Here is a 13,165-nt window from a genome sequence, read left to right on the forward strand (position 1 = left end):
GAAGGAAATGACAAAAACTGAAGGGGTGAGATGGCTCCAGTGGTACTGTAAGTCAACTTAAAGATTTCCTGAGATCTCATTAAGTGCAGGAGTATAAGGATGTTGCACCACAATACTTATGCAGGTTTGCAGGTCAAATCCCATGTAAGCAACCCTTCCATGCCCTCCAGTCTTGTTGAGATTGTAGAGTTCCAAATGTAATCCTTCCTATGATTACCTGCAACATGAAACATTAATGAAATACTGCACCAATACTGCACCAGAAACATTGAACCTGAGATTTACTCCACTCAGGCCGTGACAAGTGGTTGTCTTCAAAAGATGTGATTTCCTGGAAATCTTCTTTTAATACAAGACCTTAGTGGATCATGCTTCACCACTCTCAAACAAAAGGGGAAAATCTGGTGGGCATGACCATGGAACAGTGGCATTCTCCATGCCTAATGTACTTCCGCTAGACATGAAGAGACCTAAAGAAAGTGCTTCAAACCTGCATTCACTCAGTATGAAGAAAAAAATTCTCCTATTACTTCAAAAGGGATGTGCTTTACTAATTATCTCACCTATGTAGCTGCTCAGAGTGGTCAATGAAGGCCTTGCACAACATGGGGAAAATGACCTAATACCATGGAAAATAAACATTTAAAGTTTCAGTTTGCATGAGCCAAAATGAAGGAATTTTTCTTGTGAAAGATAAGAAGGTATCTTTTATCTACCAGGTTCTGTCAAAAATTAGGTCACCTAAATGTAAGATCTGAGTATTATTGGTCTTACAGTTTCCCTTTTAACAGTTGCACTAATACGGTTGAACAGAGGTTACTGCCTCTAATGCAGAAATGCAAAGCCTTCTTCATTTCACATGTCAGAGATGTCAAGAGTAGTGCCCTTCATGTGAACCCTGGGGCTTTGGATGTGAGTCCTGTCTCCACACAACATTATCTATCCCCGTCGGGGGTTGTTGTTCTAATAAACCCTGTCATTAGCATTCTTCAGACTCAAAGAGGCTAGTAAGGAAAACAGTCTCAAAGCTGCTGGGTTGTATCTGGCATTCTCAGATTACAGAGGTCCAGGCACACCTTGAGGCACTAAGCCTTTCCTCTTACACAAGGAAGATAAAATAACACTGCATTCCAGGGACAGAGGCAAGCACGCTCTGTGCCCAAGGTGAGGAGAGGTGGCCCCACAGGACTAAATTAATCTGGTTTTTTTTCTGTTTTTTTGTTGTTTTGTTTGTTTGTTTGTTTTAATTCTGGTTCATTACTACATCATCTTCTCTGCCCTTTTCCCTCCTCCTTTTTTTTTTTCCTTTTCCAGGATCTATGAAGATTCAGTTTCCTATGGACTTTTTACAAACTTCTTTATTATACATTTACAATCTCTTACATAAGGCATAAATAAATTTACATTCCCTGTGCACATTGTTCTCCAGTCCCAAATGTACTAATGGCAGGTTCAAAGTTTCCATGCTGGGTTCTGAATTCACACTGAGTTTCAAAGTGTTACCACATTCACCTAAGCAACTTTCATATTCCCATGGCAGGGTTTTGCTTGGTTTTGTTTTATAGATATAAACACCTACACAAGCTGGACAGAGACATTCTGGGCTTAGCACTGTTGACTGTTTTTCACACCCACTGCTGACATTTCTCTAATGTTTTCTTACCCAGGGGCAATAACTCTTGTTCCTCTTGCATAATTTCCAATCCAAAAAATCCAGATGAGGCAGCAAATTTCAAGAAGTAACAGTGAACTGCTCTACATGGAAACAGTATCACCTAACACACTATTTTGATTCAGTACAATTTCACTTTCCCCTGGAAAACTATTTTCTTTCTTTTTTTCTTTTTCTTTCTTTCTTTCTTTCTTTCTTTCTTTCTTTCTTTCTTTCTTTCTTTCTTTCTTTCTTTCTTTCTTTCTTTCTTTCTTTCTTTCTTTCTTTCTTTCTTTCTTTCTTTCTTTCTTTCTTTCTTTTCTTTCTTTCTTTTCTTTCTTCCTTCTTTCTTTTCTTTCTTTCCTCCTTCTTTCTTTCCTTTCTTTCTATCCCTCTTTCTTCCTTTCTTTTCTTTTTTTTTTCTCCCCCTCTTTATGACATAAAGGACTAGGGAAAAGGCATCAGACATGTCTGTGAACCCAATGCACTTGGCATGTAAGGCTGACACATAACTTACCAGTCTCACATCTTAAGGACTGCCTCAAAACTTCAAGAAGTTACAGGAAGCCATTTGGTGAACCACAGAAGACTCTGAGCTAAGTACTAATGGTAGCATGTTTTCTCTTTTCCTTTAGCAGGTGGCTGAGCCTAAAGGTTATGCATTTATCCTCAGCTCAGGTAGGGTCAATTACGCTTCTATACTGATGTCCAAACCCTCCTGCTTGTTGTTCAGTCACAAGCCAACCATCTGAGAGCCAGTTTTAGTTTAGCGTGTATCAGTTGACTTAGTTACTGTGAGGAAGACAACTTGGATCTGGAGCTGCTAATTCAGACATCGATTCATCAGTCTGCTCATAACAATCCTTTGTGGGAGGTCTTGTGGGGGGTGGGGGAGTCAAGACTGTAAAGAAAACAGTCCCTAGAGGTTTGAATCCTTACGGTCTGACTAATGCTGAATAAACACATTTGTTATTTCCTTTAGTGATCAGAAGAAATAATAGCTTCTCACCATCATCCTGCTTTTCTTTGTGTTAATGGTAGCTTGCCAACATCCACTACACTTTAAAGCCTCAGAATGATGCTTTTTTCAAGAACAACAAAATAAAAATAGCTCTGAGACAAAAAGGAATTTTTCAGTATTTACAAGATTAAGGGAACCAACCTCTCAGGTTGTCAAATCAGCCAGCATTTCTCACTGAAGTCACTAATTTCTTCCACAGGAATATAAGGCATCTTAGATCCTTCTGTACTTCTCATTGATGAACTGACACTTCTGGAGTTTCTCAACTGTTCAAAAAGACAGGAGAGACTGGAGGAATTTAAACTTAGTTCCTAGAAACTCTGGCTTCACCTGAGGCCTTCTCTGCCATAATAAAGTTAGGATCTCACTCCACTAAGCATGTTTCCTCCTACATAAACTCTCCCCCGAAGCCCACCAAACCAACCGACCAACCAACCAATAAAAACCCCAAACACTTCTTTTTTTCTGTCATTAGCCCCTTCAACAGAAACAATAAGTAAGCTAAATAAACAAGCCCTGTTAATCCTGGAATAAAATTACCATGCTGAAGGAAAGCCCACCCAGAGTTGAATCTGCTTAAAAGCATCAAAGGAAACAAAGAATGCTTCCATTGATATATCAGTAGCAAATCATAAGCAGAATCACAGAATATTCTAAGTTGGAAAGGACTCACAACAATCATCGAGTCAAATTCTCAAGTGAATGTCCTGTACAGGGATCAAACTAGGGACCTTAGCATTACCAGCATCATGCTCTAATCAACTGAGCTAATCTCAGGGCAAGTATAATCCAAATGCTGAAGGAGGCAGGAGACTGGACATCAAAGTATATGGAAAAGGTCAGGTACTTTCTTTAGTGGTCAAACCAGGCTTTAGGAACCTCAGATTCCTATGAGTAGAGTGAAAGTGCAGGGAGAAGGATCAGGAACATTCAAAAAGACCAGCCATGTACAAGTCCCCATAGAATACACCTGGAGGAACTGTGTTAGCTTACCAATGCCACTGTGAGGCCACTCTCAACTCCTTTTAAAAGGTCATTGCAATTGGGGAAGGCCCCTGAAGACTGGAAGGAAGCTCGTATCCCTCCTATTATCAAGAAGGGCACGAAGAAGGATCTGGGGAACTACAAAGTGCTCCAGCTACACCTCTGTTCCTGGGGAAGATGGGTGGGACAAATTATCCTAAAAACCATTTCTAAATGTGTCACGGATAAGCAGATGGCTGTGAGAGGTCCCTACAGGTTTATTATGAGGGAAACTTGGCTCAAGAAATTCAGCTAATCAAGTTCTGCATCTGGACAGGAGCAGCTCCTGTCCTGGTGCTCACCACAACAGGCTGGGCACCAATGGCTGAAGAGTAGTTTGGTAGAAAAAGATGTGGTGTCCTGGTGATCATCAAGCAGACCTTGAGCTACAAACGTTTCCTTGTGGGAAAGGCAGCCAGTGGCCACTTGGACTGTGCTAGGAGGAGTGTTGCCAGCAAACAGAGAAGAGTGATCCTTCCCTGCTCTTTAGCACCAGGGATATTTACTTGGGACCAGTGCCTGGCTCTGAGCTCCCCAGTTCAAAAGACATGTGGACATACTGGAGAGAGTGCAGCAAAGGCCCACAATGATGATGAACAACTAGAGCACATGTCACAGAAGAAGAGGCCGAGACTGTTCAGCCTGGACAAGGGAATGCTCGGGGGTATAATTGATGCAATTGATATAATTAACCTGATGGAAGGTTGCAAAAGAGGTGGAGCAGTGGTGTCGCATGAAAGGACAACAGGCAATGAGCACAAATTGATATACAGGAAATCCCATCTAAACATGAGAAAAGGCATTTTTAATGGTTAAACACTAGCACTGGTTGTTCAGAGAGATTCTGCAGTCTTCATCCTTGCCCATATTCAGAACCAGACCAGAATCCAGTCCTACGATAACTGCTCTATATGATCCTGCTTTGAGGAGAGGGGTGGAGCAGATGATCTCCAGAGGTGCCTGTCAGTGTCAATTACACTTTGATTCTGTGAAGGTTTAACCAGCATACAGCACTCTTGTGAGACCTGAACAAATGGTAAAACTCCCTGTAGCACAGATGGACAACACAGCTCTCTCTACATCAATGTGTATTTCTTAGACAAACCAGGAACCCATGGCATTATCTAGCTGGCTTGCTGTGGAATCACGTATGTAATCACCTACATCAGCTTAGTATTCAGATCCTGAGTGCTCCACTTAGAGTTAAGGGAAGTTAAAAATGCATATAGAAGGAAGAATGCAGGCAAAAGATTATAGCTAGCTTTGCTTCATGAGCTCTATCACTGCCAACAGGGAGTAGGTCTGGCTTGCAACTGTAGTGCCACCATACAAAAAAGGTTTGTACATAATTAAGATAAAACCCTAACTGAACCTAGTGGAATGCTGCGGTATTACCAACTCTCTCTTCCCATGCTTTCCTCTAATTCTTTCAGACATTTTGGCTTGAAAGTTTGAGTGTTTGCACTTTGGCCAGAAGTAAGTCTTTTCGGATCTTATTTTTCACTATTCCATTTTTGTACAAATTACTTCCAGACAAAAATAGTTCCAGGAATGAGCTCTGATTGTGAAGCATTTTTTACAGAATATAGGGGGAGTTTGCATGATCTGTTAAAATATAATAAAAGCATAAAATATGCTGAATCTTATTATCAAATCTATTACAGTCCAAATAACCACATGTAATAACATACAGGAGATCAACATCTATAGCCACAGACCTATATTAATACCTGGAAAGAGAAGATTTTTTTTTGCACAATGTATTACACATCTCTAAATGTCATCAGTCCAGTTGGAATATGAAAGAAATCAGTATTTTTCTGATTTTGCTCCATTTAAAATATAAGTATCAAGAGTAGTTTAAACAAGAAGTGAAGGTATTTGTATTTCTCCCATGAACCATGACTTTGCACATAACTGATGATAAAAGCTCTTTCTCCAATGAAGTTTCGTTAACGAAAAGAATTGAACCTTTCTTACAAAAGCCTAGCTGTTTTAAAAATGGAAAAGCATAAGGTGAAAAAATATGTAAAGAAAACAGTGATAAGTATTCTCTCACCTTCTAACCTGGAGACCCTTCAATATCCTGCTACCACTTTAACACAACCTTGTCCTGTAGTTTATAAGCCACTGCTAGGAGATACTTTTTTCCCTAGTGGTCAGAAGAGAGTCATGATTTACTCCTATTCCTATAGCCTTTCTTTTTCTCTTCTTTTCCTACAGCTCATTCTAACCTGCCTTGTGTAAACCCTTTCCTGGAACTTTCTTTCAGTAATTAACAGCAGTACAATACTCAACCAATGCTCAAAACTGATCATCTTGTATTTGTTCATTTTCACTGTTTGTTGGCATAAAAATAAATCTTCCACATAATTGTCTATCACATACAGCAATCTACACAAGCATAAGACTAAATTAGCTGGCTGGAAAACAATAAAAGATTGAATTCAGAATTGTAATGTGCACTCAGGAAACCTAAGAAATCTGTAGAAATTGATCTGTTTTCTGCAGTATATCCTGTGATGTTATTTCTCATTTAGACACTTAATATGAAACAAATTAAAAATAAAAATTAAAAAAAAAAACCAAACAAACAGAAAACAACCCCCCCCCAAAATACTCATGCAGTCAAACACAGGCGTAATGAGGAATTGTGCTGCTAAAAATGGGAGGCTGGTACTATTCTTTGAACAAAACTATTTGGAAGAGCTGAGAACAGAGGACAGACTGTTTCCAAAGACAAAGCATCCTTAGAGGCAATTTCAAAACCAACCCAGCATCCCCAGAGATGACAGGGAACCTGTCTGGATTCACAGGTATTATGGAAAAGCAGGAGAAGAGCAGACCAGGTGCTCAGAGATCAAGCCACATGCACATAATCCACTGACTAAGGGTGTTCATATAGGCCTAAGGCTCCAGGAAGTGTGGCAGTATAGCAATGTTGGCAACTGGCACACAAAAAAAGGCGACAACTGAGAAAAGGGGAAGGAGGAAAGTGAGAATCCAGAAGGCTGGGAACAGATTTTAAGAACATCGTGAAAGTTGAAAACAAGAGATTTTGAGGACAGAAATCTGCCCTGCTGCTGCAGTGCTTCTGAAGCAGCACTGTGCACACAAATGACAATGAACACAGTCTGGAATAGAAGAGCAAAAACAGAAGAAAATTGATGGGTGAGGAGGCAAATGACACAAAACCATCTAAAAACATGTGATTTGCAGTTGCTGGGATGCAGAGTGTGTGTAAGGAGGGGAAAAGGCTCTCTTTCCTCAAAGGATCCTGCTCTTGCGATAAGACAGACCCAGAGTGACACATGCATCCACATCTGTCCATTGGCATGGGCTGCTCATCACTCAAGTTGTGATACAGGAACTGAAGCCCAAATACCTATGACTATTCTCCCAACAGAAGACTAGCTACCTGCAACTGATGCAACTAGCATTTGGGGCTGGCATGTGCTTTGATTTGAAATATCAGTGGAGTACAGCAAAGTCCTGGTCTTAGCCTTCAGACAGAAACAACCAAAATCTACTCCTTACAGTTCTGTGTGACACTGAGTGGCACAGAGCAGTGATACTGCAGGAAGATACCAGGTTACAATCTTCACAGGTGTCTGAACAAACATTGTTACCTCCCTGCTGTCACATACAGGACCTTTGTTATGGTAAGTTTGTAATCACAACTCCCTGCTGCAAGTGCAGAAATTGTCTCAGATTTTGAATACAAATGCTGTTAAGTGTTTAAGTAAATATTTTCCTTGCCTTGTCTAGATCTTCCATCCTCACTAAAGCAGTATGCACCAAGACCAGAAAATCACACATGGATACTGACATCCATTTCAGTTCTCCCCATTTCCCAAGGGCCGTTCATGGGATGGAGTAATGTGATATTTCTCTGGGAATTAGCACCTGTCTTTTCTAATGCTGATCCTCACTTATTTCCTAACCTGGATCTAGAACAAAGGATAAGAGTAATGGCAAACCAATCTGTTTATATCCTCCCCTCAGTCCTAGTCTGAAGGGCAGGTGTTAACCTCATTTAGTTGGATGTACAGATGGGTATGCCTGTAGAATCCTGCTGCCTGCTAAGATGTAGAAAATGGAGTAGGTTTTCCCCAGCTGGGCCCAATACACTGTTCAAAAATAGTAGCAGGCACAATCTCTTTGTAGTTGTAGAAGCACAGTGAAAGAGGTAAGGAGCTGCAGAAGGAAGAGAAAAGTGAAATTGTACCATGCTTTTCCCCTCTTGCATTTATTAAATCCCTTAGATTCACACAATTTGGCACATACTTCTTCTGAATGTGCTCTTGAAAGGTCAATTCAAACACTGTGGAAACCTCTCACTTGCTGCCTTTTATCTCAGCTCCCTATTTCTCCTACTCTTTTATGCTGACTGCCCAGACCACAAACAAGTATGTAGGTCTATGAGCTGCTCCTTCTGTATATGTGCTGCAGTTGATTCAGTATCTTTAGCTATGCATGTAATGAACAGATATTGCAATAAGTGCATAAACTATGAGTTCTTTGCACACTGAAAATTAACCGTCTCTTGCACTGAAAATGTTTTTCTACTAGGGTACAATTTTCAGGTAAAAGCTGAGTTCCATGTCCACCATTGTAAAAGTACTGACCCTTCTTTAAACTGAGATGAGCATTTGTAAAAAGCTCCTCATGGACATGGCAAGAATGTGTTCAGGTTGAACTGCACCTCAATCACATACCAGCTCCAAATGCAAAGAAGAAACTCTCTTCTGGATGCTCTTCCAGCAGGTCCTTCACCCTCCTGCCCATTCGCTCATTTCGTTTGTAGATGAGCTCCTGACGGAAGTAGCTGTCTATCTCTTGGGCAATAATGCGTTCATGGGCTGGAAGTGTAGCATTAATGAAATTTGGGACCTAAGGTAGAAAAAAAAGTCTTCATGAAAGGGGAATTTATTTCACAGGCAGCCATCATGCACAGGCATTTTGCTCCACACTGAATGTGCAGATTGATTTGTCCCTTAAGACACAGCCAGTAGGACAAAACCCAAAGCAAGCTAAAAAATACTTAGCAAGCTTCTAAATAATGCATGGTGCTTCATTTCTCTCAATGCATCAATTCATCAGTCAGCCAATTGGTTTTTTTTTAATCAAAGTCAACAAATATTATCAGCTTGGCTGCACTGGAGATCCAAAATCCTGATTGTTTGCCTGAAGAAAGTACACATTTGCCCCTGGCTTCCTTTAGCTGCATACCTGTTCCTTAAATTGCCATAGGTACGACATAACTGTAATGATAATTACACTCTTCTAAGAGAATTTGACTTCTAAGAGAATTTGACTGGTACCAGAGCCCTCAGGCTGCCAACTAATAACTGTGCAATTTGAACTGAAAAAACACCCCTAAACTTTTCAAAAGAAAGAGGGCCAGATTTTGTTAGGAAAGAAAGCAATACCCCCTCCAGTTACCTTGTTCTAAAGGTATCTTTTAAAATGTTGGCTTCATCTCCCCCAGGACACCTGAACTCTTGCCAGTGAAGAGAAATCTGGGTCTGCAGTTGTAGCAATCCTGGCTTCTTGACAAGTAGCTTTAGGCATTGCTGTTACCTGGACTACTAATAAAAGGACCTGCAACCAGTTCTTTCTGGAGAGCAGAGGTACTAATAAGCCAGGTGCTTTCCCTTGCAAGCCTGCAGCAGATGAAGAGATTCTAGAGCCACTTAGACTATTACTGACTCTTTCGAAAGGGTTCTTAGCCCACAGTGGATCATCTACTGGGGTCAAATAATACAATTTACTGAAAAGTGCTGCTTAAAACATAAATTGACAATGTTGCAAACTATTAGTACTCAGGTCTTCCATCAAGGTGAGTACCCTGAGGTGAAGCCCCTCCCTCATGTTAAGTAAAGGACAGTTGTTCCTTTGGAAACGTATACATCCCAAAACAGCCACTCTCTCCAAGGACCTAGAGGCAACATCAGCTGTCTGCAGTCTGTGACAGCTTTGCAAATAGTGATGCAGCACCTATACTCTCTTACAATGCTGGCCTCCTTTGAGAAATCCTTTAAAATCTGTGAATGAAGTGCACTGTGTGGTACAACCAAGTTGCCTGCATTTGCAGGAGGAAAGGCGTGCAGGACAGGAAGGCAACAATGCACACACAAAGCTCAGTGCCAGAGAAGCAAGGATTAGTATGACTCTGCAGCTCTGCAGTATCAAACTATAGTATCAAAACATCATAGGAAAATGGTTATTCAGCAAGAAAAGCCCAAGTATCAACATCTGCCATTCCAGCACTGTAAGGACAGAGCCTACATTTTCATTGACATACATGAATTACCAGGCAATACCTTGCAGACAAGAATAGAGAGACCTAACATTTCAGTCTGAGGTTAGCTAATCTAACAGCCCAAACAGGCCAAATTGGTCCCTGCTGGGAATTTTCTTGTAGTTTAAAGATCAGTGTTGCATTCCATTGTGCTGCTTAGGAAACCATCTCCATAAAACCAAGTCTGTGAGGTCTCAGAAGGTCTCTTTTCCTTCACATTCTATCTAAATCTAATTTTTCTTCATTTCACTACATTTCTCTTCTTTGGGCCTTGTCCACAGTACACAATCATATTGATAAGGGACATTTAAAAGCTTGCAACTTGGCCAGCCTTACACAAGGGTCCAAGTCACGAGTGATTTCTCTGTCGCTATTTGAACAAAAGAGCCTGCTGTTGTTCTCTGTTCCTGTTAAGTTTGGTCATACCTAGGCTAGCACAATTCCACAGGGTCCTTAAGAAAATATAGGATTAACTCTTAGAGCTTTGATGCTAAAACAAATGTGGCACTCATCCAAAAGGGAAAGCCAGGTGCAACCTTTGCTGCTTGTGAGCAGGAAGAAAGGGGTTGAGGTTGTGCAGACTCCTGGAACAGGAGGCTCAGGAGAGCAGATGTGCCAGGGAGCCAGCAACATGCCCTTGACCCTCATCTGTAAAGGGCTTGCCTTGGGGAGAGACAAGCATAAGTGTGACAGGATTAACACTAAAGGGGCATGTGTGTAGTACAAGGGCTATGGAGGCAAAACTCACTTGAGAAGTGTCATGGTTCAAGATGATGGAGCTGAGGTCTCCACAGTTGTAATGCTTGATAAGGTCTTCAGTCGTATAGGGGATCTGGAAACTGCCTGCTCGAAGGCTCTCCTGCTGCAAGAGAGTCTGATTCAAAGCAAAGACCACCTGAGGAAGGGGGTAGAGGGAGGAAAAGACAGAGTTCCTGGTAAGTTCTCTTTTCATCCCATGAGGAGGTCACAAACACAGCCACCTGACAAGGGCTCTCTGAAGCTGTTCCTGCTCTGAGTATACCAGTCCACACTTCACCAACAGGCACCTCCTCTGGGTCCACAAGTACTCATACCTTGGGTCCTGTCGGCCTGCACAGAGGGAACTGGCTCACTACATTTAACTCCATGGGGTTTTGCTCAGGACATGATTAATACAGATGATACAAAGGGACAGGTGGAAACAGAGCCAATCTTGCTCTCCTAGATGACCCTTTGCTTGACCACCACAGAGCCCAAAAACCTAACATGTGGCTATCCCTGTAGTTCCTCAGCCACCTACTTAAATTAAGCATAGCTTCTCCTTGTATGCCCTTCCTTCCTTCCTCATCTGCAAGAATAGCCATGGTCTGTTGTTTCCTGCTACATACCTCCTCCTCTAAGACCACATCTATTTTTCACATGGGAAGGGCTCTTCCTGGAGCAGTCCAGGGAAGGATGGTGGCTGTTGGGGGATGCAGAGAGACTCTCTCCCAGCTGACTGCCTGTGCATAACTCCCATTCACTTTTTCTCAAGGTAAAATGTCTGGCTGTCTTACCACCAGGGAGCCTTTTCACTGACTAATAAAGGGAGAAGATCAGCAGAGCACAGCAGGGCTCTCCCAAGGCAGTGGCCTCAGGACCTGATGCACAGACAGCTGCTTATCCAGCTGTCCCATGCCTGAGGCAATTCTCACTCCACTTAAAAGGGGCAAGACAGCACTTTGGAGCAACACTTCACAGGTGCCTCTGGAGCCCAACAGAATATGCAGAACATTCATACCTCTCCCTAGCTGCTTGAGCCATCACAGCTGGTGGCCACCAAACCCCAGAAAGGCAGGGAACCAAGGAAAGACTTTGGGTAAAAACTCCCCAGGCTGAACATGGGATGCCAGCGGGCACCTTTGGTGGGGTGTGGAGCTGGATAAACATTCGCACAGGTAGCAGTCCTCTGTTAGCCCCTGGCAAGTACAAACCATCTCTCTTGAGCACAGTGCTTACTCAAACTACCACTCATTTTCACACCAAAACTAGATATCTGTAACAAGCTTTCCTACTACCTACTGGCCTTTTTAAAGGAAATAAACTTAGGGATATTGCTTTGAAATTTTTCAAAAATTACTCTTGGGAGTGTTATTTTCTATGATCCAGTTACTCTCTGGGTAGTTAACTCCTCCTGGATATTTGCCTCAAACACCATCAAAGGCACTCTGGAACTGGAAGTGTTTGCCAACACCATGAAACTCACACATGAGTAAGCATGCTCTTAATGTCCTGAGATTATGTGAACAACATTTGGGGATTACAGAGCAGATGTGGGAACAAACAGGTGCAATTTCTTTCCCCTAAAACAATAATCTATACTCTACAGAACGGTGCAAATTCCACCAAACTTGAAATCACACTGTCATCACTACAGCTAGAGCTGCCTATTTGGATCCAAATCACCGTGTATTCAACCCATTATGAAAGCACACAACTTAGCATTAGTTCTGGAGGGCGTTCATGAATACCAACATTCAATCCCACCTTATGGTTTTAAAAAGGGCAAGAATTACTTTCTTGGTACGAACTGCACTCAATTAAAATAATACCTCCAGGTTAACACTCAGAAAAGTTACATCAAACTAAGCAGTAGCCATCTTGCAAAGGACCTCTGTTTAATTTAAAAGTAAATTAAACAAAACCAAATTGAAATCACTTTATGCCTGAACAAAAGTTTGCATATGGGCTGAGGTCTATCCTATTCCAAAACCATTGTTTTCCATTTCTTTGGGTTCATTTCTCACATGGAGAAGTCCTAATGGATGTTAGTGACCGTACAAGATTTACTGAGATACAAGCCAAATTACGCTGAAAATATGGGATTTTGTCAGCGGGGACTGCCAGGTCATGGCAAGAAAATCTCATATGTACAATAAGTCCAGCCAAAAGCATTTCCATGGGAGTGGCTTATTTTGTAAGCTATTTGACTAACAAACATTGGATCATCTGCTCAACAATTTACCAATAAAGCAGTATGCCCCTTTTTAGACCTTGCAGCCTTTGAAACAATAACCAGACTGTCCCTGTCCACAGAGCAGGCAGGGACTGTGACATTCTCCTGAGCTGGTCAGGAAGCTCTGCCTCAGAGTAGTCTAAGCACATCAAAGAGGCCTTGCAATCTCTACTGTTTGATTTTAATCTAAAC

The 13,165-nt window shown here is 41.7% G+C and overlaps 1 protein-coding gene across 4 annotated transcripts in view; it reads right to left on the bottom strand.

The window, feature by feature from the left end:
* Positions 1 to 13,165, bottom strand: part of TRABD2A (TraB domain containing 2A) — a 91,115-nt gene that overhangs the window by 17,568 nt on the left and 60,382 nt on the right. For 3 of the 4 annotated variants that reach the window (XM_071580307.1, XM_071580308.1, XM_071580306.1), the window contains 2 exons: positions 10,748 to 10,894; positions 8,414 to 8,588 (listed from right to left, as the gene is read on the bottom strand). The exons of the other annotated variant lie outside the window; for it this stretch is intronic. In XM_071580307.1, coding sequence (XP_071436408.1) covers positions 8,414 to 8,588; positions 10,748 to 10,894 — 322 coding nt within the window. The remainder of the gene's footprint in view (positions 1 to 8,413; positions 8,589 to 10,747; positions 10,895 to 13,165) is intronic. 4 annotated transcript variants of the gene reach the window in all.

Source organism: Pithys albifrons, chromosome Z (genome assembly GCF_047495875.1).
Source record: "Pithys albifrons albifrons isolate INPA30051 chromosome Z, PitAlb_v1, whole genome shotgun sequence".
Taxonomy (NCBI): domain Eukaryota; kingdom Metazoa; phylum Chordata; class Aves; order Passeriformes; family Thamnophilidae; genus Pithys; species Pithys albifrons.